We start from the raw sequence: 25,815 nt of genomic DNA on the forward strand, positions 1-25,815 counted from the left end.
GGACATCATACCCTTGCTTTATCCACAGTTTCTATCCGAAATTACTCACCTTGACCCAACTTTGTGCCCCATTTCTTCCCTTGTGATGGCCTTTCCCACTGAGGACCCTTTGGACCCCATCCTGAGCCTTTCTTCTTTGATTTGGCCCTTTGTTGCCCTCTTCTACTATGAGCTGCTCTGGTTTTGTAGCCACCCAGGGGACAACGATTGCCTGGTCCAGCCCAGTCTCCAGGCTTACCCAGCCCCATGGTAAGGCTCATAAGACTGCTGACAGCGCAGGTGTGGGAAGGCAGTGAGTAGGGTGAGAGGGGTGGTGACTTGAGTGGGTAAGACGTGCTAACAGACGGTGGCTCACAAGCATCTCCTCCATTCACCCCTCTAGTTAGAGAATGATTGAGACCCATAAAAGGCAACCCTTGCAAGAATTCAGCCTCATGAAAGATCTACTCATAAACTGTGGCAGATGAAAAGCCTGGGCTGTGGAATTAGACTGTCCGGGGTTCAAAGCCCAGTTCTGCTACTTATGATGTTGGGCAGGTATTCTCTCTGTTTCCTCTCTGTTAAGTCTGAGGATAGTACTATCTTTATCATAGGGTTGTTGGCATATATTTTATTTATTATTATTACTGCTATTAAAAAGTTAGAGCAATACGCAGCTGAATGCTCAAAGAAGGAATGTTTTAACCAAGGAAAGGATAAAGAAGAGAAGTACAGAAAAAAGTCACATTTATTGAGCGTCACCTCCGCCTCAACCACACTCGTTGCTCCACCATCAAGATCCATGTGCAGGCCCTCAAACATTCCTTACTTTCTCTGGGCTAGGGACACTCCCACACACTGTTTCCTCTGCTGTCTCTCCCTTGTTGCCTTCTGGCACCTCACAAGTTGTGTTCTGTGGCCTATCTGCATCACTCCAGATGAGGCCGGTGCCCTCCACCCCAGCCCTGTGCTTCCCTGGGTGGCCCCCATTCACGCCCGGTAGTTGCTGCCCATTGGCTGGTCTGCTTTCCCACCACGCTGCCAGTGCCCCGCTCAGCTTTGCATCCTCGGCCTCTGGCATGGGTACCTGGTATGGAACGGTAGTGCTCCATGAAGGAATCAAGGAACGAATGGACTCGGCCCAGCCTCTCAGGTCTGGGGAGCCTTTGCCTGTGTTCTCCATTGAACTCAAGGTTTTCTCATCCACATCTAAACCCAAGCTGCTGAGAAGAAGCCAGAAAAAAAGGGGAAAAGAAAGATGAGAAGTGTAGATGCAAATGCAACTCTTCTCTTTCTCGTTCTACGCCCTGTGTGCCCTCCACCTCCTCATCTTTGAGCTGAGTCTTTTTCATTTGAAACCATTCTGACCTTAAAACTTACAAGAACAGTACAAAGAATTTTTTTGCCCCCCAAGGCATTTCAGAGCAAGTGGTTGACAGGATATCTGATCACCTTGAGTACTTTATTGTACACTTCCTACAAACGAGGATATTCTCCTAAGGAATAACAATACGATTATTATATGTAGGAAATTAACATTAAGATGCCTAATTCTCAAACCCTGTTGAAATTTTGCCAATTGTTTCTTGATAGCCAAAAGGTCTAGCAGAGAATCTCGGTGTTGTACCTAGATTTTATGTCTCTTTAGTCTCCTTCTATGTAGAACAGCTCCTCAGTCTTTTGTTTTGACTTTTATGACTTTGAAACTTTTGAAGACTACATGTTGGTAATTCTATGAAACGTTTGAGCTTGTCTGATGTTTCCCCAGTATTAGATTCAGATTATGAGTCTTTAGCATTAATATCAGAGAAGTGATGCTGTGTTCTTCTCATTGCATCCTATCACGTGGTACATGATTAAAATTAAAGTTTGGCCCCCATCTGGTGTCTGCCAGACCTCTCCACTCTAAAGTTCCTGTTTTTCTCTTTGTAGTTATTAACTATTTTGAGGGCAGGTATTTTGGGATTATACCTCCTTTTCCTGATCAGATTTTCCCATCATTTATTTATTCATTCATTCCTTTAATTGGCATATGTATTTATTTATATCAGATGACCTCTCGTTTTCCATTTTATTTAATAATCCATTACTCTTACAACTCTGTGGGAACTTAGAGCCCATGTATATTTGTGCTTGATTTCCCTCTTGTCTTGATGTTATCTTTAACTTTTTATTTTACCTGGTTGTGATTTTTTGAATTTAGCATGACTATTTCGTTTTATGTTTTTCTTATGCGAATCGTCAAGGAGCAAGCAAGCAAAAGGAAAGGAGACCCAGTGAGACTGAAATTAAATAGTTTTTGAAGCTTGAAAAACCACCTGTAAAAATGTTCAGTTTTTGTCCAAAGCGGCAGAAACTGGAATTCACTTCTGGGGGTGAACCACTTCTTTTGTCTTAGGAAACACCTATCTAACGATCATTGTTTTATGGCACATGTGGAGGGATGACAACAGCAACAAAACAACAATAATAACCGAATAGCCTTGTGTAGAGCTTATTCTGTGCCAGACACTGTTCTAGACACATTGCAAGCCTATATTACCTCATGAATTCTCACAAAACCCCATGAGGTAGGTACTATTGTTATCCCCCTTTCACAGGGAGTCATCTGAGGCACCCGGGGTTTAAAAGATCTTGACAAATGTTATTAGTAAGGGAGCGAGCTAGAATTCAACCGTAGGCCGCCTAACCCGAGAATCCATCTTGGTAACTACAATACTAAACAAACTAGTCCAGAGGGGAGTTAGGTCTGGAATTTGGGGCAACTGGAACTTGTACAGGGACATTCTTTTGAGGGGCAGCAAAAAAATCCGGCTGTGGATTATTCCTCTAACCCTGAAATTAGGCAGGGAGCCTGATGCCCACTAATGTGAGAGGAGAAAACCCCATCAATGAACTTAGGCTCCTGGGCCCTGAGAGCAGCCAAACCTATAAGCCAGTTATGTGTTTTCTCTCTGTTATAATTCCTGTTTGGCACTCCCCAAGCTTTTGATACCATCTTATTAACCATTGTCACTAGGCCCTCGCTCTGAAGTAGGATATCAAAGATGGGCTCTAAGAGTGGAGCAAAGGTAGGGGACAGCTCCCTGAGGAACAGACATGTAGTCTAGACCCGGGTTGATGGCCAGGGTGGCAAACAACGCCAGGAGTTTTTGATACATGTAATAATTCCCTAACGATTCCCCCAAAATCTTGGCTGGTCAACCTGGCAGAAGCCTGGTCTTTCTGTCGTTAAGAAAGAATTAGTTCCTAGTTAATCATCTATAAATAGTACTTTCCATTTAAAAACATTGGGGGGCCACCCTTTGCGGAATCAGATTTGGCCCTCGGAGTATACATTTTTGGTTCTGTTTGGAGCGTCCTGTTATTTCTAGCAGTAGTTGAATTAGGATGTGGATTATTCCTCTATCAAACCATGACTCAAGAGCTGGGATCCAAGACTTCTTCACAACTTCTCCTTGGGGTGGGTTCTTCTTTAGCACAGCATGTATCCCCATTGCTGACTGAGGAAGAAGGCAAGGCAAGTCTTCCATCTCAACGTACAAAGAAGTAGGTACAAAGATATACAACATGTGTGTTATGGCATCTGGTGTTCCCATTACAGAGGCATTGTCAAAGAGGTACTGAGGGCTACGAGTGAACACATGATAGATGGTGAAAAGTAAAAGCCAAGGGAGACCACTGAAAGCCAAACACAAAAAGCCAACGGTAGAGAAATCAGATCCAGGAAGTGGGTTTACCTAGCAACACAGCTGGTGTGAAGGCAGATTCCCTCCAAGCAACGTGGACTAGAACAGCAGGGCCCGTTCAAGTACCTTCTGACTCATCAGATTTCTACGTGGAGCCACAGATGTGTTTAATTTTATACATTGAGACTGACTTGTACACTCTGAGCATGCACAAACCCTGCCTAAGCCACATAAGCATGGTAGGTATGTCAGAGGGAGTGGGAGACCCTGGCTGCCATTCTGAGGGCTCTGTTTGCTCTCGCTGGTTTCCTGATTCCACAGCCACAAGACAAGACTCAGCCCTGTGGCTTTCATCTGGGGTTGTGGCCCTGTCACCCATCATTCACCACTCCCCAATTTTTCCTGCACTCTGGAAGGCTTTTTTTTGGGTAGCTGGAACTGTTGGTCAGAGTCTGAGTGTAATTATCACAAAACAGCCTCTGACTTTACAAAAAAAAAAATTAAAATGGACTTTGCACCATGGAAGGAGATGATAGCTAACCAGTCCTACACCCAAAACTGCAATTAGAACAATTCTGATGTCATCGTTAATCATGCCGATTTATGTTTTGAAAGGAAACCAAATGATGAATATAATGATTATTTCTGTTTCTGCTTCCCCCTCTCTTTCTCCTCAAAAATTGGCAAAGCACTAAAGTCAAATTAAACATCTGTTTGAAAAATAAGCTGGAGTGCTGATGACAGCTGCCCTGCACTTACAAATGCACCACAGCTGTCAAACTCTAAATTAACAATGATTTTCATTTATGAATAGCATAGAACTAAGATAGAAAAGCTTTTTCTCCTCTGGTTTCCCAGCTTCCAGAGGCTGTTAAATGTGAAATCTTAGGGAAATGCCCGAGGAAAAACGTTGCTGAAATCAGCCTGCAATAATTAACCATGGAAGGAATGAGATACATTCTTTCTTATGTAATCTCATTTCTTTGTTGGCTTTAGGATGTGTATTCTCTGCGGCAAGAAGGCTTGCAGGGAGGTAAATAATTCGAGGACACTCCTTTGATTGGTAGTTGAAAGTGAATAGTGATGGGGCGTTGAGAATCTGTGCAGGAATGTCTTCTATGGCACCGAGGAGCCTCTGCTCAGCTTCCAGCATGTTTTGCATCTTCAGCGGGCTTCAGCCCATGCTTCTTCCAGATGAAGCAACAAATGCCCAGATATAATGACGTGTGACGCTCTGGTCGCATCCTGGATGTAAAAGATCTAATCAAGCCATTTTGGTGACAGGATAAGATATGCTAACATGTTTCCCACTTACTTCATGAACCTGAAAGACACAGTAGGTGTGGAACTATTTCTTTGTCCTTTTCTGCCCTTGTCCGAGAGTCGTCACTGTCCTTCCTGGGGGTGGGGGAAGGCTCAGGAATGGAGAAATACATCTAATGTGTGTATTCCCTAATTTTTTTTTTTAAAAAAGATGGTTAATTTAGGCATAATACCATCCGGTACTTTTTCACTATTGTCCAAATAGTTCCATTTTTATTCTTTGACCGCCTCATGTCAAAAATGTCAACAGGGATAAAAAAAAATTGCATATACATGTAATGGAATGTTATTCAGATCTATAAAAGAATGAAGTACCAATACATGCTACAACATGGATGAATCTCAAAAACATTACAGTAAGTGAAAAAAAAACAGATGTAAAAGATTACATATTATGTGATTCCATTTATGTGAACTATCAGGAATAGGTACATCCATTGAGACAGAATGCAGATTGGTGGTTGCCAATGGCTGAGGGGAGAGGAGAAACTGCTTAATGAGTAAACAATGTTGTGTTGGAGCAATGGAAATATTTCGGAACTAGATAGAGATAGTAGCTTCCCAACATTGTTGAATGCACGAAATGCTACTGAACCGATGACATGAAAATGGTTAATTTTATGTTATGTGAATTTAATCTCAATTTAAAAAATGTCCACAAGGTCCAGACATCATACTTTAATACCACCATGGGAATATATTGGCTACTCCTGCTCCATCAAGGGGAGAGGACGGAACTGGTCTTGCTGCTAGGGCCCTGGGCCCTGGTGCATAGCTGGGGTGCGCGGTGTACTCACGTGTGTCCACCAAGTTGCAGCCAGCCCCTTGCAATGTTGGCACCATCCATAGAGCAGGGCTTTACTGGTCCTACCTGAGCTTCAGTTTACTGCTGTGCCTGAAGCTCCTTGCAGCCATACTTCCTATTTAATTCTTGCCAGTTTCCTCTCCTGGAGGCTGGATTCTGCACCTGGGACCCTAGCTGCTGAGTGAAACCTCTGCTGTCATTGGACAGCTCCCCTGGAAATGGGCCACTGCCAGCCTTTCAGGAGCCCCTGGCATCTGGAATTGACCTGTTGGATGGTATCTCCAGGTATCTAAGTCTTCCTGAACCAAGCACATGTTGCCCTTTTAGCCATGGCTTCGGTCTTTCCCAATATTCTCCCAAAAGCCAGCCACTTCAGCTGATTGGGGGTTTTTCACCCCCTTTTCTGCAGACTGCTTACTTCCTCTCCTGGTTAGCATTGCTGAGGTTTTAGCCAACCGTAAGGAAAAGCCACCCTGACTTATGACAAAGGAACCTGTGGTTCTTTTCAATAGCTAATGCCAGGAAAATTGTGGGGTAAGCTGCACCCCAGCCACATCAGATCCTCCTAACCCTGCCAGCTTCCTCTGAATCAAACACAGAGTCATCTCATGTGGGTTTTCTATGGTATTTCCTTCCAAGATAAAAAGAGTGGGTGAACTCTATGAAGTTACAAAGTATTATGAGTGCTAGTTAATTCCTTCTTAATACTCATCCTCTCTTCCCAAAAATAAGCTTTTCTCTTGCCAGATCCCTGGGTTTGTTTTCCATTTTCTAAATGACAGTTAGTTTCCTTACTTGGAGAACACCATTTCCCCCCACAGGCAGTCCTTTACCCCTTGGTTTATAGGAGGGGCTACACATTCACAGATCAACTGAGGCAAAAGGCAGGGGTGAAGGGTGGCGTCGGTCAACCTCAGTCAATGTAGTTTCCTGGTGACTAGTTAAGAAGGGCATTAGAGTCAGGTAGGTTTAAGGCCCAGCTCTACCACTTAACTGCTTTATTACCCTAAATATAAACTCTCCAAACCTCAGTTTTCTCATCAACAAAATGGAAATAATATAGAGAAGACCCTATAAGTTTTTATGGGGATTAAGTTAGATAAGACATGCGATGCATCTAGCATAGTGTTGGCAATAAATGTAAGCTGCTTATACTGTTATTCATACCAGTTCATGTATTGGGTACCTCTATATGCCTCTTCACATCCTCTCATCCAACTCTGACTCCAACCACTGTTGTAGTGACCAGCTCTACCCCACTGTCATTGGATGATGCACATCTCACCTGTGTAGTGTATCTCTTGCTTCCTCTCCCAGAGCTTCACTGACGCTGTAGTACGTGTTCAGAATATGATGAGTGCTCACATGTGTGCAACCCAGAAGTGCAAAGGGATTAATGCTTATGGGGCTGCCGTGATCAATGGAGGATGAAAGCCAATGAATAATGGCTTCCTCCTGCATCTCTGGGCACACTGTTCTGAGGCACACATCATACACCTTCTCAAAAGGTCCTAGCAGGATCAAGTACCACTTGCCTACAGTGATGGCCAAGTCAATAATACTTGACCAAATCACACCTGCCCCCCACCCCTCCTGTCCCCCAGGATCACTTCCCAAATAAACTATCTACCTATAAGCCTTTGTCTCAGCTGGGCTTTTGGGAGAACTTGGGCCAGAAATTAGCAGTTACTGAGTTCCTAGCACTGGGGAATGCATCACAGTTGAGGTCAGTATGTTTTTTCTATAAAGCTCCAGAGAAGAAATATTTTAGGATTTGTAGTCCATGAGGTCTCTTTTGCAACTTCTTGGTTCTGCGACTTTAGGATGGAAGTGGCCCTAAATGATAGATAAATGAATGAATGTGGCTATGTTCCAATAAAACTTTATTTACAAAAAAAAGGCAGGGGCCGGATTTGGTTTACAGGCTATGGTTTGCCAACCCCTGCATGAGGGCCACAAAAGGAGTAAAAACGATCCCCTCTTCCACGAAGCTCACAGTCTTGTGTGGGGAGGAGAAGTGCCTAGAAATGAGCTGTAAGGTGTTTGGAACAAGTTGTGAAGGACCTTGGATGCCATGCTAAGGTATTTTGACTTTATTCTTTGTTTATGGGGAAAATTAAATATGTTCTCAGATCTTGTAGCAGCTGCAGGTGGCAACAAGTTATTTCACTGGCAAGAAGTGAATTGCTTCTTCTGAACATTTATGTGAAACCTGGTTCTGTCAGAGGGCTGCCCTCTCTCCTCCAGCACTCCGATACTTCCATTATTAAACTCTCCTCCCCTCACTTTGCATCAATAGGGCAAAGGTCGCTAGTCTGATAGCCTGGAGGCCAGATGCGTTTCAGAATTCAGAATATTTCTGGATTTCAGAAAGATAATACAGTGCAAATTCCATATATTTTGTAATGCCCCCACTAGGGTCTAGGGTAGCATCAAACACATTAATATTTACACTAAAAGACCTCAAATAACTTTAAATCAGTTTAGGGCAGGTTTGGGCCCTAAATGAGTTAAGAAAAATCTTTTGGATTTTAGAGGTTTTTGGATTTCAGAATTGCAGATGAAAGACTGTGGACCTTATTTGTTTTATTGTGTGAAACCCCCAGACTGTGACATCCTCAGACAGCCTCTACGTCCTCAGTGCCCACACACAGGGGGTGCTCAATTAATGTTCTCCAGAGAATGATCAGACAAGAGTGGCTGGAGAACAGCATTCAAGGAGGGATTTGGCGGAAGAATAGACTGGTCAAGGACTCTGGTGAAGGACGTGGGGATAGGCTGATCAGGACTCTGGACTTCATCTTGAAGGCGATGGAAAGCCCCATTCAAGTTTGTTAGGTAAGTGGTGTGGCTCAGCTGTGTGTGAGGACAGCAAGTCGTATACCAGCATGAAGAAGATGCTGGGCTAAGCAGTTAGGAGGTTCCTGCCATGGCGAGGCGAGAAATGTCCGTGAAGAAGGCAGTGCATGCAAAGCAAGTGATAGACAAAAGAGACAAATCCGGCAACTAATGATGTCAGGGGAGAGGGAGAAATGGGAGTTGAACCTGACCCAGCGGCACCCAGTCTGAGATGGCAGAGTACAGTATCAAGATCACAGACTCTGAAGCTCAGATGCTTCTGTTTAAATCCCAGCGTGGTCACTTACTCTGTGACTTTGGACAAGTTACTTAACCACTCTGTGCCTTAGCTTCCTCTGTAGTACCGATTTCCTAGGATTGCTGTGAAAAGTAAATAAGTATTTGTAATGCACCTAGAACAGGGCTTGGCTCTTTGCTACTATTACTGCTTGTAACCAACCACTGTTTTGTAAGATTGAAGTCCCCAAATGGTTCACCAAGTGACTGTCTCCTCAGGACTAGGATGACCCAAATCTTGGACCCTCCCACGAAGTGGCAAAGGCCTGTCAGAAACCCGGTAATAAGAGTACGTAATATAGGCAATAAATGTATGAAAGAGAGGATCATTGTAGGGGACAAAATTTTTGTCACACTCAAGGGGACAGGGTTTCCCTCTGGTGAGGTTTTCTAAATATCTATTCTATTCATGAGGGCTTTTGCTTTCAATCAGTTGCTACTTTGCTATGGTAGTTTTCAGTATGTTTTCAGCATTCTAGCAAGCCAGGTAAACTTTAAGTTCTGGGTCATTCATTTGTACAGAGAAGGCTATAAGGAGGGCTACCTGAAAAGCCTGTAATTTAGAAATGTTCAAATCTTTGCATCCAATAAAAAAATGGAAATGGTGTCAGGTTTGTGCCAAAAGGAAAGTCGTAATTTCTATGTGCTTCTCACCCCAACCCTCCTGGGCGAAGGAATACAACCAACCAAGCAGGCTTCAGAGCTGTCATCTACAGACATTTAGCAGACTCTGCAGCTTATCCTACCAGGCTGTCATCTCCCAGGAATATTACCCAAACACTGCAATATAAATGCTCCTTTTTGCAAATGAGGGTTCTGCAGCAGAGTTGGCATCTCCCCTTTCATCTGTCCTGAACTTTGCTGCCAGATTTCAGTGTCCTTACTTTTTAATGAACCTTCCTCCCAATATGTCAGCCCACTGTTTAATAACCATTAATAGCTCCCTTGTTCCTCTTAAATCAAGTTCAATCTCTTCATCTTGACATTGGAGGACCTCCATGACTGAGCAAGGTTTTGGTTCCCAAAGACCTTCTCATCTTGTGAAGCGTTTCTGTTTACTGTCTCCCCAGGCTGCCATCTTTACTCTCACCTCTAAGCTTTCACCTCAGTCTTCACTCTGTCTACCCCTTTCACCTGGAATAACCTCTTCCCTTCTGTCCATTTATCTAAACCCTACTATAGCTTTCAAGATATAAACTAACCTTTCCAAGAAGCTCTGGTGCTTATTATTCCATTCCTTACTCAGCTCCTTTCTGATTAACTATGCTTAATTTGTTCCCAGTTCATGTCTGCCTTAGGTTTGCTAACTTTTGCATACATATTTTTGTTGATACCAAAACTAGACTAAAAGTATCTTGAAAGTTAGGATCATTGTTTAATCTACGAGTCTTCTTCAATGCTGGCATACTCTGGGCACATGGTAAGTGCACAAGGGATACTGGTTAGTTGGTTGGTTGGTTGGTTGGTTTACCAAACACCAACTTCCACAAGAAAAAGAAGGAAACTTTTTCAGTTAGATTAAAAGTTTACTCAACTTGATTAAAGGCATCAATTTAAAACCTGTACTTCACGTTTTACTTAAAAGTGGAATACAATAGTATTCCCATTAAAACCAGGAATAGGCATGAATACTACTATTTAATATTTACTAGAGATGGTAGATAATAAACTAAAATATGAAAAAGAAAAACAGTATACTTAATCATTATTTCCCAAAAGAATGAAAGAACTAGTCATTAGAAATATCAAGAGAGTTCAGGAATGTCCAGATTCAAACTTAAGGTACAAGAATCAATAGCATTCCTAAACACAAGCAATACACAATTAAAAGTGTAACAGGAAAAGAGAACCCAATCAAAAAAGCAATGAAACCATAAAATACCTATGGGGAAAACAGCCTCCTAAGAATTTGCAATCTAAATGAAGAAAAATCACATTACTTTGCTGAAGGACATAAACTATCTAAATAAATAGGGGATAGTCCATGTTTCTGACTTGGAAAACATACTATAGGGATGCTGACTTTTCTCATATTAAACTATTAATTCAATGCAACACCATTCAAAATCCCAATATAAGTTTTTACTGAACACAATAAACTTATTCTACAATTCATCTGGAATTATGAAACTGCTTGAATGGCCGTGAACATTTTGAAATAGAAGATTAATGAGCGATGACTTGCTATCAAAACATAAAATAAAATTGTGCGATTAAATGGTGTGGGTTTTGTGCAGGAATAGATAAAAAGATTAACGGAACAGAACAGACATGTATAAAAACTTTATATTTGATAAAGTAGCATGTCAAACAATTAGGAAAGGACAAACTATTTGATAAATGGATATGGGACAACTAACTAGCCATTCTGAGAAGAATAGGTAGATTTTGATTTCCCATCTATGCTGGATGTCTTTGGCTTGCTTCTCTAGATACCTTCTCCATCCTATGACACCCTGGCCTTTTCCCAAGTGGAGAATCTACAAGGACTATATTAATATCAGTGGGCTCCATCATCCTCATAGTTGAATCCAGGCCAAAGGAGAGAATTGGCAGGAAATCAGAGGAAAGGAGTGAAGTAGGGGTCCCCATGGGGTCACTTCAGGCTAGTTGCTTCCTTCCAAAAGTCTCAGCTCCTGGGAGGTGATGGTCTTCTCTGCTCGATCCTCTCTTTCCTTGCCTTTTGTTCCTTCTGTTCTGGTGGTAAAGGCTGCTTTCACTGTTGTTTTGGCCACAACATTGTAAATAGGCCCCTTATTAAACTGTCCCTTTGGTACCTCATTTTGAATGTGTCATCTATTTTCTGTTGAGACTTATTTATACCATATCACTCACAAAATTAAATTCCAGAAATATTAAAGACCTAAATGTATTTTTAAATTTATAAAAATATGGAAATATATTTATAACCTTAGCTGTAGGAAGATTATTTTTGAACAAAACACAAAATCAAAATTCATAAAGGAAAGGATGGATACATTGGATTAAAGTCAAAATTTCAACTGTATGGATAATTAGACACCCATAAACATAATTAAAAGAAAGGTGGAAAGAAATATTTGAAATTTATGACAAAATGTTATTATCTGGAATATATAAAGATCGATTTTAAATATACTTAAATATATAAAACTATATATGTGTAAAATATACTTTGTACATAAAATGTATTTTTATATAATTAAGTACTTTAAAATCAATTTGTTTAAAGACATATTATGAGAAAAATGACAAGAATATGAACAGGCCATTCACAGAAGAAGAAACAGAAATGGAATACATATGTGAAAAGATTCTTAATATTACTAATAATCAGAAAAATGTAAATTAACATAAGATACCATTTTTAACTATCAGATTGACAGAACTTTAAACATTGATAATATTAGCAGTTGTTGAGCAAGTAAGGAAATAGGCTCTCTTATTCACAGAGAAAATGTTTAAATTGGCAAGCTTTTTGGAGGAAAATCTGACAGTGTCTATTAAAATTATATATGTGCATGGCTTATGATCCCATTTCTTGGCATCTGCTGGGGATAAAAACTTGCATATTTGTTCAAAGAGACATTTAGAAGAGATATTAATCACAGTATTATTTGTAATAGTAAAAAACTGGAAACAATATAAATGTTCATCAACTGTGGAATAATTAACACATTCCCACTCTAGATTATATGCAACTGTTTATAAAAAGAGGTAGATTTACATGTCCTGACGTTGAAATCTCTCTAATATGTTTTATTTTGTGAAAACTCATTTACTTTTGGGACATTACATATGTAGACCATGATACCATTTGTGTAAATTTATATTTCCAGAATAATTAAGGTATTTTTTTTATGTTTACTTATAGGAATATAAATGCCCAGATAAAAGTTTAAAGAATGTACATCACATTGATATCTTTTGCAATCTTTGGGTAGGAGACTCTGGGGTTCAATTGGAAGTAATATCAGGGATTTTTTACTTTTCCTATATTCTATACTTTTCTGTATTTCACTATCTTCTGTATTGTTTGAAATTTTGCAATGTGGACGTATTCACGTCTTACCTATAGAATTATTATTTATTTAGTGTACCATTGTAGCTTATATTTAATTCCTCAGAAAAACAAAAGAAAGGAAGAACATGGGACTTTAGAGTTACATGGATGTGTGACTTCAAGAAACTTTCCTGATTCCCTGATACCTGACTCCTGCTCTGTAAAATGGGGTCCTTTGTTGTGAAGATTAAATTAGATACTAGATAGCAGCTGAGTTCCTGGTACATACAGGGTATTGGTTGTCCTGTTCTCTCCTCCATTTGGCCCATGAGAACCTCCAGGGCCAAGAACCAACATACCTGTTTTCTGTATATCCTGGGTGCCTGTGCAGTTAGCACGTTATGTTTGTTGAAAAAACGAGTAAATGCACAATCGACACTGGTTAACTGTTGATAAATAAACATATGTTCACATATATTCATTGTTAATGGGTAAAGAAGAGATGCCTTTATGGCTTCCAACAGGAAGATCAAATGCTTCTGGTTTGTGAGAACAGGAAAGAAAGAAAACCAGAGATCCAGGCCAGAGGGATAAGAGTTTTTAGAGCAGGAAGACTCATCACAAAGAGCTGATGTTTTCCAGCTTTCTTCTTCAGAGCCCCAGGCTCTGAGGTGTGATAGGGTCACCATAGGCAGGGTTGTGGGTACTAGAAAGCCAAGCTGAGACTCAGTCTCCAGGCTGAGAGACTGAACATACTAATGGACAATGGACAGGCCACATATGACAATGACAATAGAACTCTTACCCCACCACCACGAACAACCTCTGCGGCAATTAGCCTGGGAAGCCAAACCATAATCTCTGAAACTATCAGCTCAGAAAGTTTAGACCTTGGTCAATAACTACCAGCTTCTCTCATTTTTGCCCCCACTGCCTCCTCTGTTTCCAACTCAGGACCAAACAGAGCCAAACATACACTTCAAACCAACCTCACAAGATGCTTTACTTCTAATTAGCCCACTTCCAGCTTGCCATGCCAACAACCTCCAGTCAGAATGTACCTGCAGTCTTCCCTTTTTTTCACCGTAAAGCTTTCCCACTCCTCTGCCTGCCTTTGATTCTCTTCGAAATGCTAATGACGGTAGCTGACTCCATTGCTATATAGAAAGCTCTGAATTCAATAACCTCTGTTCTCATTTTGGTGGTCTTTGTTTATTTCCACAAGATCTTCTCCCACATTTCAACTAGATAGTAGGTACATATTATATATTGGGGTGTATATATAAGATTTCATTTAAAAAGTTCTACTGCTGAATTTTTTTTTAAATCACCACTGTAGAGGAATGCCAAGAGCCAAAGTTCTCAAGGAATCTGAGGAAGGATACTCAGCTTGCATTAAACTAAGAAAGAAACAATGCCCAGAGACAACAGCAAAGGGAGGCCAAACAAAGACAGGGCTGCACCTGGACAATGGACAGAGGCTTCCAGAGATCTCTGTGGGCGTTTTTCCATAAGTCAGGCACAGCAGAGTCCAGAAACTGCGGGAACTGGAGTGCCTAGGTAGAATGCTTCTTTACCAGCCTCTTCTCAGAGCTGGGCTGGAGTTAACCACAGTTATAAATCTGTTGAAATGTTCACCTGCCAGAGGTGCAGACAAATGAACCAATTATATAAATAAAGCCTTGGGGGATGTAAAAAAAGAAGATAGTTGGGAAGGTCCCAGACCCTACCTCTATGGGAAAATGCTTTCTTGGATGCTGGGATTGGAGCTGGGCCCATCTATCCATGACTATTTGCCTGCCTGTCTGAAATTCTAAAATACTCACCATCACTCTATGCATTCTTTAAGTCTATCTAAAATAAATTATTCCTGTTTCTCAAACTGGTGAATGTCAATAGATGACTCAGCAAAAACAAAAAAAACGTTTTGCAGTCAAATAAGTTTGGGGAGTACTGGGTAAAACCAAGTTAGACAGCTTTCATTTCATAGACAGAGTTCTAAAGGGTAAGGACTTTGCAAAACTTTCAATATGCTAATATATATTGTGAATCTGGAAGAAAAGGGTACAGTATGTAATGTTTTCCAAAGCTATTTAACCATATAAGTTAGTTTCCTGCCCACCTATTTACAGTTATTCCCCTGAACACCATTCGATGCCACATAATTTTAGAGACACGGGTTAGATAATGCTACTTTTCAGAGGAAAACGATTAGCTGGTTAACAGCTCTTATCATCTACTGTAACTCACCAAAAGGAGGATCAGGAGGCCCTATAGGATGTGGCACAAGAGGGCAATTTTGGTGGGAGAAGGAAGAAGATAGGATCATAAACCAGAGCCAGAGGCTAATAGAAGTTAGTTGGGTCTTCCGACAGCCTAGCACAGTTTTAGGATACTAGATATTAAATTCCAGACAGATTGCCCTCACCTGGTTCGTCATTTTTTTTTAAACAAACCCTAGTGTCATTATCTCTAGGAAGATAGACAATCACTGTATTCGATGAAAATAGAGATTCAGGCGAATGATTCTTGTATATCCCTTCACCAATGATGGCCCATCGTCCTATTTTAGAGTCGAGGTAACTGAGGATAGAGAAATGATGCAACTTGCCTGACGACCCACCAAAGCCACTTTTTTTTTAAAGATATTATTGGACTTTATTGGGGAACAGTGTGTACTTCCAGGACTTTAAGTCACATTGTCCTTTCAATCTTAGTTGTGGAGGGTGCCATTCAGCTGCAAGTTGTTGTCCTTTCAGTCTTAGCTGTGGAGGGCGCAGCTCAGCTCCAGGTCCAGTTGCTGTTTCTAGTTGCAGGGGGAGCAGCCCACCATCCCTTGTGGGAGTCGAACCGGCAACCTTGTGGTTGAGAGGATGTGCTCCAACCAACTGAGCCATCTGGGAGTTCAGCGGCAGCTCAGCTCAAGGTGCCCTGTTCAATCTTAGTTGCAGGGGGCGCTGCCCACCATCCCTTGCAGGACTCCAGGAGTTGAACTAGCAACCTTGTGGTTGAGAGCCCACTGGCCCATGTGGGAATCGAACCGGCCACCTTTAGAGTTAGGAGCACAGAGCTCCAACCGCCTGAGCCACCAGGCAGCGCGCAAAGCCACTTTTCTTTCTGCCAGCACAGCATGAAGCCTTTGAGGGACCGCAGGGAAGGGGAGGAAAGCACTACAAGAACGGCAGGCTCACTTACTTCAGAATGACGCAGCCCGTCCCTGCTGGTGGCGCTATCCAGAAGACTTGGATCCGTGTTCTCCTCCGTGGGGTGCTTTCAGTGACCGCAACAGGGCAGTTACTCATAAACTGTGTTTCTTCTTCGTCTATGATCTGTGCAAAACCAGTGGAAAACAAACACATTAAAATGCGCTTCGCTTTGGGAAGGCTCTTAAGTTTCCGAGTTGACACTTGCTTAATTTTATTTTTAAACCTGTCATTTTCTGTTAGCAGCTCTAATCCCCAGACACCAGAATAGTGCCTGGCACAGAGTCCCAGCCAAGGCTTGGTGATTTAACATGAGGGCACGGATTTGGCACATGCTCGCCTGTGCTCTCTGGGACCAGGATCTTGTGTCAGCGCTGTGAGGAACAGGCCACTAGGTGATGATCTTGTTCGTTTCACTAAGATAAACTGTGTCCCACTTCAGGGAAGGAAGAAGAGGATGGGGAAGAGAAAAATCCAAAGCAAACACTCTCTGTATAGCTGGATTTTGTAATTCAGCTACAATTTTATAACTTGAAAGTAAAATGTGAGAAGAAAATACCTCTTTGGAGGAAGTCTACCAAAGTACAGAAAGTCCCCGAGCTTCACAGCATTGTTTACTTGTGCAATCTCTACTCTCTTAATTGGGGCATTATGTTAGTGCTCTCCCAAATTAACCATCAGGGTTCCGGCGACACTGCAAAAAAGCTGGTAGCCATATCCCCATTCCCCAAGGCCGCTTTCAGCATCTCTCCTGCTTGCTTCTGGGTTGGCTGCCAGTAATTGCCTATCTATCCAGTAGAACCATAGACTATTAGACCTAGAAGGATCTTTTGGGAGAAATCACCTAAATCCTATTGCTCTTAAGTGCCAACTCCAGTGGATTGGGAGTAGCTATGTCATGAGTAGTGTTAATGACATTAATAGAATACAGTTATGGAGGGTTTAGTATGTGCCAGGCACTAAATGTTTTTATCTGAATTTCTCATTTCATCTTCAAATGTAATCTAATGAGATCATTACACCCATATTGTATTTATTCTACTTGTAAAAATTCCTCTTCTGTTTAGCACAGTAGATATTAGGTTGGTGCAAAAGTAATGGCGGGTTTTCCAATTATTTTTAACTTTTTAAACCGCAATTACTTTTGCACCAACCTAATAAAAAAATTAAATCTCACTCCTTAGTTCGTCATATATTTTCATCATTGGACAATGCAAAGGCAATCTTCTTTTGTTTATCTCTATACTCCTTATCCTACTGTCATTTCCATCCTCTTTTTAGCACCTATTCCTAAATATTTAATATATGTTCTTCTGAGTATGTGTGTGTATATATACATTACTTTCTTGAAGTTACATAGAATTGTTCTGTGAGTATTTTAATGTTTCTTTCACTTAACCTTACACGTTTGGGATACGTCAATGGCATTCTATGTGAACGTAATTCATTGATTCTGACTGCTGTCTAGTATTCCACTGAATGCATAGACCACATTTTACTTATCCACTCTCCCGGTGAGGAGCAATTAGCTGATTTCTGGCTCTTTGCCTCCATAAATATTGCTGCAGAAGATTCTCGTGCTGCTCTACTTGTGAACTCACATGAGAGTTTCTCAGCAATATAAACCCTGTCACAGGATTGCTGGTTTGTTGGGTTGTGGGTATAATCATTAATTTCACTACGTACTGCCAGATTGTTCTGTAGAATGGTTATACCTACTTTTATTTTATTAGCTATGCACCAGTGTTCCCATTTCCCCACCTCTTCACCAATTCTGTGATTGCTGGACTTTCTAATAATTTCCAATCTGATGGATGTAAAGTAGTATCTTGTTTAAATTTAACACGAGCACATTAGAGCACCTCTTCACAAATTAATCAGGTTTCTTCTGTGAACTGCCTACACAGAATCTTTGCCAGATGTCTTTTTCTTGCTGATTTGTAGCACTTTCTAGACATGAATCCCTCTTCATTTACAAATATCTTCCTGTCACTCAGAGGTTCATTTTATTTTTGGAATTCTTAATTTAACAGAAATAACTTCCATCTAGTCAAATTCATCAATTTCTCACTTATGGCTTGCACATTTGTGGTCCTGCCTAAAAAACTGAGATCACAAAGATATTCTCCAATATTTTCTTCCATTAGTTTTATAATTTTACCTTTCACATTTAGGTCTTCAATCTTTTTGGAATTTAGTTTTTAATATTGTGGAATAGGGATCCAACTGAATTTTCTCCACACTATGAGCTATTTTTTTTAATTATTAAACTTTTTTTTTAGTGTGGTTTTAGTTTTATAGCAAATTTGAGAAGGTACAATGAGTTCCCACATACTTGGTGTCCCCACATGTCTATAATCTCTTTTATTATCAACATCCAGCACGAGAGTGGTACATTTGTTACAATCAATGACCCTATATGGACACATCATTGTCACCCAACTTCCATAGTGTACATTAGGGTTCACTCTTGGTGTTGTGTATGAGGTCTGACAATTAAGTTCGCGAACATGCCACCATGCACTTACATTGGCAGCACTGTACAAACAGCTCCGTAAGGTTTCATAACCTTGGTATATCAGTGTCTCACAGCTGTGTTAGTGTTGACTTGTGGTGGTATCTTGCTGAGTGGCAATCATTATTGTTATGTGTTTTTGTGTGCCATCGCAAGAATGTCTGAGCTTGAATTGGAGCAACGAACAAACATTAAATTTCTTGTTAAACTTGGCAAGAGTGGAAGTGAAATCAGGGACATGTTAGTCCAAGTTTACGGGGATAATGCCATGAAGAAAACAGCAGTGTATAAATGGAGTAAATGTTTTTCTGAGGGGAGAGAATGCGTCATTGATGAAGAGAGGTCAGGGCGGCCAGTAACGAGAAGAACTGACGAAAACATTGCAAAAATTCATCGAATTGTGTGTCAAAATCATCGGCTGACTGTGAGAAGCATAGCAGACCAAGTAAACATCAATAGAAAAACAGGAAAATCTTAACTGCAGATCTTGGCATCAGAAAGGTGTGTACAAAAATGGTCCTGAAGGAGCTCTTGGATTACGACAATACACCAGCTCACACAGCACTGTCTGAGAGGGAGTTCTTAGCCAGTAAAGAAATAACTGTATTGGAACACCCTCCCTACTCACCTGATCTGGCCCCCAATGACTTCTTTCTTTACCCAAAGATAAAGGAAATACTGAAAAGAAGACATTTTGATTGACATTTAGGACATCAAGTTTAATACGATGACTGTTCTGATGGCCATTCCAGAAAAAGAGTTCCAAAATTGCTTTGAAGGGTGGACTAGGCACTGGCATCAGTACATAGCTTCCCAAGGGGAGTACTTCAAAGGTGACTGTAGTGATGTTCAGCAATGAAGTACATAGCACTTTTTCTAGGATAAGTTCGTGAACTTAATTATCTGACCTCGTATGCTGAGTGTTGCAAATGTATAATGGCATGTATCTCCCATTCTAGTATTATACATTGTAGTGTCGTACTGAATGGTTTCACTCCCTTAAAAACCCTGTGTGCTCTACCGATTCATCCCGCCCCCAACCCCTGACAACTGTTAATCTTTTAATATAACCACTTACTAGTTCCACGATTTTTTGGTAAATTTTTTCATATTTTTCTACATAGATAATCATGTTATCTGTGAGAAAAGATAGTTTTGTTTCTTCCTTCTCAATTTGTTTACCTTTTATTTCCTTTTCTTGTCTTATTGGATTAACTAGAACTTCAGTATGAGGTTGAAAAATAGTGGTGAGAGGGGACATCCTTACCTTGTTCTTGACCTTAGCAGGAAAGCCTCAATTTTCTTACTAGTAAGTATGATACTAGCTATAGGTTATTTTTGTAGATGTTCTTTATCAAGTTGAAGACATTTCTCTCTATTCCTAGTTTGCTGAGAGTTTTTATCATGAATGGGTATTGGATTTTGTCAAATGCTTTTTCTGCCTCTATTCATGTGATCATGTGATTTTTCCTCTTTAGCCTATTGATGTGATGGATTACATTTATTGACTTTTTTTAATGCTGAACCAGCCTTGTATACCTGGGATAAATCCCACTTGGTTGTGGTATATAATTCTTATGTGGTATTGGATTCAATTTGTTAATATTCTGTTGAGAACTTTTGCATCTATGTTCATGAGAGATATAGGTGTATAGTTTTCTTTTCTTGCAATGTCTTTTTCTGGTTTTAGTATTAGGGTGATGTTTGCTACATAAAATAAGCTAGGAAGTAGAAAATTGGTATAATTTCTTCCTTAAATGTTTGATGTAATTCATTAGTGAAACCATCTGGGACTGGTGCTTATTATTTTGGAAGGTTATTAATTATTGATTCAGTTTCTTTATTACATATAGGCCTATTCAGACTGTCTGTTTCTTCTTTTGTGAGTTTTGGCAGATCGTATCTTTCAAAGAATGGGACAATCTTATCTATATTACCAAATGTATGAACATAGAGTTTTTTATAATACTTCGTTATTATTCTTTTAATGTCCATGGAATTACTTCTTTCATTTCTCACATTAGTAATTTATGTCTTCTCTCTTTTGTTAGTCTGACTAGAGGCTTATAGGTTTCCTAGATCTTTTCTTTTTCTTTCTTTTTCTTTCATTGATCTTTTCAAAGAGCCAGATTTTCATTTTGTGGATTTTCTCTATTGATTTCTTATTTTCAATTTCACTGATTTCTGCTCTAATTTTGATTTCTTTTCTTCTGCTTACTTTAAATATAATTTGATTTCCTTTTTCTAGTTTCCTAAGGTGGAAGCTTAGATTATTGATTTTTGATCTTTCCTCTATTATGATATATATTTCAGTGATATACATTTTCCTGTAAAAGCACTACTACTTTTACGGTATCCCGCAAATTTTGATAAGGTCTATTTTCATTTAGTTCAATATATTTTTAAATTTATCTTGACGTTTCTTAGTGACCCATGGGTTAGTTAGATGTATGTTGCTTAATCTCCAAATATTTAAGGATTTTCCAGCTATCTTTCTGTTTTGATTTCCAGTTTAATTCCATGGTGGTCTGAGAGCAGTCATTGTATGATTTCTATTCCTTTCAACTTGTTAAGGTGTGTTTCTTGGCACAGAACATAGTCTTGGTGAATGTTCCATGTGAGCTTGAGAAGAACGTGTAATCTGCTGTTGTTGGATGAAACAGTCTACAGATGTCAATTACATACAGATGATTGATGGCATGGCTGAGTTCAACTATGTCCTTGCTGATTTTCTGCCTGCTGGATCTATCAATTTCTGATAGAGGGGTGTTAAAATCTGCAACTGTAATAATGGTTTCATCTATTTCTCTTTGCATCTATCAGTTTTTACCCCACACATTTTGACAGTCTGTTTTTAGGCACATACATATTAAGGATTGTTATGTCTTCTTTGAGTATTGATCCCTTATCATAAGGTAATGCTCCTCTTTATCCCTGATAAATTTCCTTGCTCTGAAGGCTACTCTGAAATTAATATAGCTATTCCTGTTTTCTTTTGATCAGTGTTAGCATTGTATATCTTTCTCCATCATTCTACTTTAAATTTACATCTGTCTGTACGTTAAAAGTGAGTTTCTTGTAAACAACACATAATTGGGTTTTGCTTTATTATTCACTCTGAAAATCTGTCTTTTAATGGGTATACTTAAATCATTGACATTTAAGATGATTATTGATAAGGTTGGATTAATATTTGCCACATTTGTTACTATTTTCTATTTGTTATCCTTGTTCTGTGTTCCTATTTTTGTCTTCCACACGTTTTCTGCCTTTTGTGGTTTTAATTGAGCATGTTATCTGATTTCTTGTTATCAATTTCATTCATTTCTGCTCTAACTTTTATTTCATTTCTTCTGCTTTCTTTAAATGTAATTTGATTTTCTTTTTCTAGTTTCCTAATGTGGAAGCTTAAATTACTGATTTTAGATCTTTCCTCTATTGTGACATATACATATCTTTTCTTAGCATATGAATTATACTTTTCTTTGTTGCTTTTTTAGTGGTTGTCCTAGAATTTTTCCTAGAGTATATATTTACAACTAAGCCAAATCTATTTTCAAATGACACTACACTGCTTCACTGATAATGCAAATACCTTATGATAACAAAATATGCCCAATTCTTCCCTCCTGTCCCCTGTATTATTGTTGTCATTTGTTTCACTTATACATAAACATGCATAAATATATACATAACTATAAGTTTACAGAATTGAATACATTGTTGTTATTATTTTGAGCAAACTGTTGTCTGTTACATCAATTAAAAAAAGTTTTCATTTTACCTTCACTTATTCTTTCTTTCATGCTCTTCCTTTTTTTGTAAAGATCTGAGTTTCTGATCTGTATTATTTTTCTTCTCTCTAAAGAACTTTTAAAACATTTCTTGCAAGGCAGGTCTACTGGCAACAAATTCCATCAATTTTTTTGTTTGTCTGAGAACGTCTCTATTTGTCTTTCACTTTTGAAGAATAATTTTGCAGGGTACAGAATTCTAAGCTGGTGATTCTTTTCTTAAAACACTTTATTTCACTCAACTCTCTTTTTGTTTGCTTGGTTTCTGAAGAAAAGTCGAATATAATTCTTTGTTCCTCTATCAGTAAGTGTTTCCCCCTTCTGTCTTCTTTCAGGATTTTTCATATCTTTGTTTTTCTGTAGTTTAAAAATGACATGCCTAGATGTAGGGGTTTTGTTGTTGTTGTTGTCGTTGTTTTGCATTTATCCATCTTGGTGTTCTCTAAGCTTCCTGGTTTGGTTAATTTGGAGAAATCCTCAGGCATTATGGTTTCAAATATTCCTTTCCTTTCTCTCTTTTCTTGGTATTTGCACTATGCATGTGTTATACCTTTTGTAGTTGCCCCCCATCCTTTGATATTCTGTTCTGGTTTTTTTTCCAGCCTTTGTTCTCTTTGCTTTTCAGTTTTAGAGGTTTCTGTTGATATATCCTTGAGCTTAGAGATTCCCTAGCTGTGTCCACTTTACTAATAATCCCATCAAAGGCATTCTTCATTCCTCTTACAAGGTTTTTTTTTTTTATATCTCGCATTTCTTTTCGGTTTTTATTTAGGATTTTCATCTCTCTGTTTACAATTCCCATCTGTTCTTACATGCTGTCTACTTTATCCATTAGAGCCCTTAGCATATTAATCACGGTTGTTTTAAATTCCTGGTCTGATAGCTCCAACATCCTGCCATGTCTGGTTCTGACGCTTCCCCTGGCTCTTCAAATGCTAGGGTATTTTTTGCCTTTTATTAGGGCCTTTTAATTTTGTGTTGAAAGATGGACACTGGGTAAAAGGAACTGAAGTAAATAGAATTTTAATGTAGTGGTAAGGGGTGTGTGTGTGTGTAGGGGGACACGTTCTATAGTCCTATGATCAGGTCTCAGTCTTTTGGTGACTTTCGCCCTTGGTTTGGAACTTCATCAGTGCTTCTCAGTGTTTCTCCCTCCTTAGATGGGACAGGATGGCTGGAGGGGCTTGGAGTTGTGCATTTCTATTCCCCCAGACAGGTAAACCCCAGCAGGTCAGGCTCTGAGAAAATAGTTTCTCCTGAGGGCAAGATTTATTAAAAAGAACAGAATGCTCTGGCATGTTGTAAATGGTTCCTTTTCCCCCTCCCTCTGCCAGAAGCAAAAGGGGATTTTTCTCTGATATTTACTGTGAGGAACTATTAGAACTCCTGGAGGTAAAATTCACAAAAGTTTTGCCCAGCCCTCTCCCCTCCTCATCTCCCTACCCCTCACTAATAACCGGGTGCCCCTGGAATTTTTAACTCTCAGAGTTGTCTACAATGAGCCTCTAGCAGTATATTAATTAGTTTAGGTTTTCCTAGCCTGGCAAGTAGAGGTTTCTGCTCTGGTAGGTTGTGCTTCTCTGTGTCCTCTTGTCTGTTTTTCCGATTTTGTGGACAGTAGTTTCCCCTGTGACCTCACTTCTCTGATGGATCTAAAAAGAATTGTTTCTCTTCTCAGTCTGTTTGGTTTTTACTTGTTGTTAGGATGGAGTGGCAACTCAAGCTCTTTCCATGTTGGATGGGACACCAGAAGCCCAAACTGTGAGCTGCTTTTAATACTACTTAACCCATCTTTCTCCCACTTTTTTGTGATGCCACCTTTCTCAGATATAGAGTGATGATGTAATTTATTATCAAACAAGAATGGAAAAGGCTGTTATTAATAATTGTTCTGGGACCATAGGCAAAACTGAGACTTTCCCAGGCATATGAGGCATATGTCCTAAACATTCATGTTGTTCCTGGGTTTTCTATTCTGCACCCTCACCCCCCTAGCTCTATAATATATTTCATATCTGGAATGGCAAGTGCCATGTATCAACATTGCATTATCTACTTGTGGATTTTTTTTTTCATATATGGTATAAATACTCTAGAAATGCCCTTACTTCTCTCTCATTTTATCTTTCTGATGTGAATATAATCCCAACCCTAGATGAATGTCTCACACGCGTGTGGCTCAGTGCTGCTGAACAAAGCCCATGATAAGGCCATTGTGTCCTGTAGTAACTGAATTATAGCCTCCAGTTCCCTCTGCTACACTGCTGTGTATATCTGGCAAACTCACTTTACCTCTCTTGACAATGATGATTTCAAATCTTCTCCAATCTCCTCCAACCTCCAACCTTGATCTCTCCTCTTTCACTCTGATTGAATTACTTTGCCTTTTACTTTAGACAAAAAACAGAAGTCATCGATGGGAAGGCCCTCCTTCTGCCATCTGCATCCACCCTGTCCTCCTTCATTCCTGTTATAATAGAGGAGCCTTACTTGTCTTACATCTCTGCTTTGGTCCCATCCCTTTTGCCCAACTCCAACAACTACATTTCTCTCCACCGGATTCAACTTTTGCCCCAACTGAATCACTCCCATTAGCTTTTGAAGCACATTTGAGTCTCTCCATTTAAAAATTAAGAGACCCTCAGTGAATCCTCCTACCTCTCCAGTTATAGTGTTATCTCTCTTCTAATTACAATCAAATTGCTTGAAGGAGATGGCTATGGACTTACTGTCTTCACTTCACCTCCCACTCATTCTCAACCCAATCCCGGGTGTTAGGGGACACATCACACTACCAAAACAGCTCTAGCTAAGGCCATCTGTGGCTTCTGCAATGTTTAACCCAATAAATACTACGTAGTCCTTCCTGTAGCACTTTCCTCCCTTGGTTTCTGTGCCATAGCTCCTTGCAGCCCTCCCTCCTCCTCGACTTTCCTGGCTACTCATCCTCTTTACCAGCCTCTAAATTTGAAATTGCTCAAGTCTGAGTCCTAAGCCCTCTCTTATTCTGACTTTGTTCTCTCTCTGTAGGTGATCTCATTCGACTCATGCTTTAATTACTACCTCTGTGCAGATAATTCACAAATTTATACTTCCAGCTTTGGCTGCTTCTCTGAGCTCCAGGCATTGTATCTCCAACCTTCTGCATTCTACTTGCATTTCCTTTTGGATCAAAAGCACCTCAAATCTACCTTCTCAGCAAAACTGACTTAACGACCTCTCTTCTAACCTGGGCCTACTCCAGTTGTATACGTCAGAAATGTTAGATGTCATTCTCTTCCTTGTCTCTCAGCCTTTTCATCCAAATGCCATCCATTTCACCCTCCAAATATCTTTTGAATCCCGACTACTACCCTAGAATAAGCTACATCATTTTAAATCTAAAACCAT

At 39.8% G+C, this 25,815-nt stretch overlaps 1 protein-coding gene across 1 annotated transcript in view; it reads right to left on the reverse strand.

Annotated features, from left to right (window-relative positions):
* Positions 1-25,815, reverse strand: part of SPON1 (spondin 1) — a 226,057-nt gene that overhangs the window by 161,717 nt on the left and 38,525 nt on the right. The window contains exon 3 of the mRNA XM_081062697.1: positions 16,109-16,364. Within this exon, the coding sequence (XP_080918823.1) occupies positions 16,109-16,364 (256 nt within the window). The remainder of the gene's footprint in view (positions 1-16,108; positions 16,365-25,815) is intronic.

Source organism: Rhinolophus hipposideros (genome assembly GCF_964194185.1).
Source record: "Rhinolophus hipposideros genome assembly, chromosome: 10".
In the NCBI taxonomy this organism is placed as follows: Eukaryota; Metazoa; Chordata; class Mammalia; order Chiroptera; family Rhinolophidae; genus Rhinolophus; species Rhinolophus hipposideros.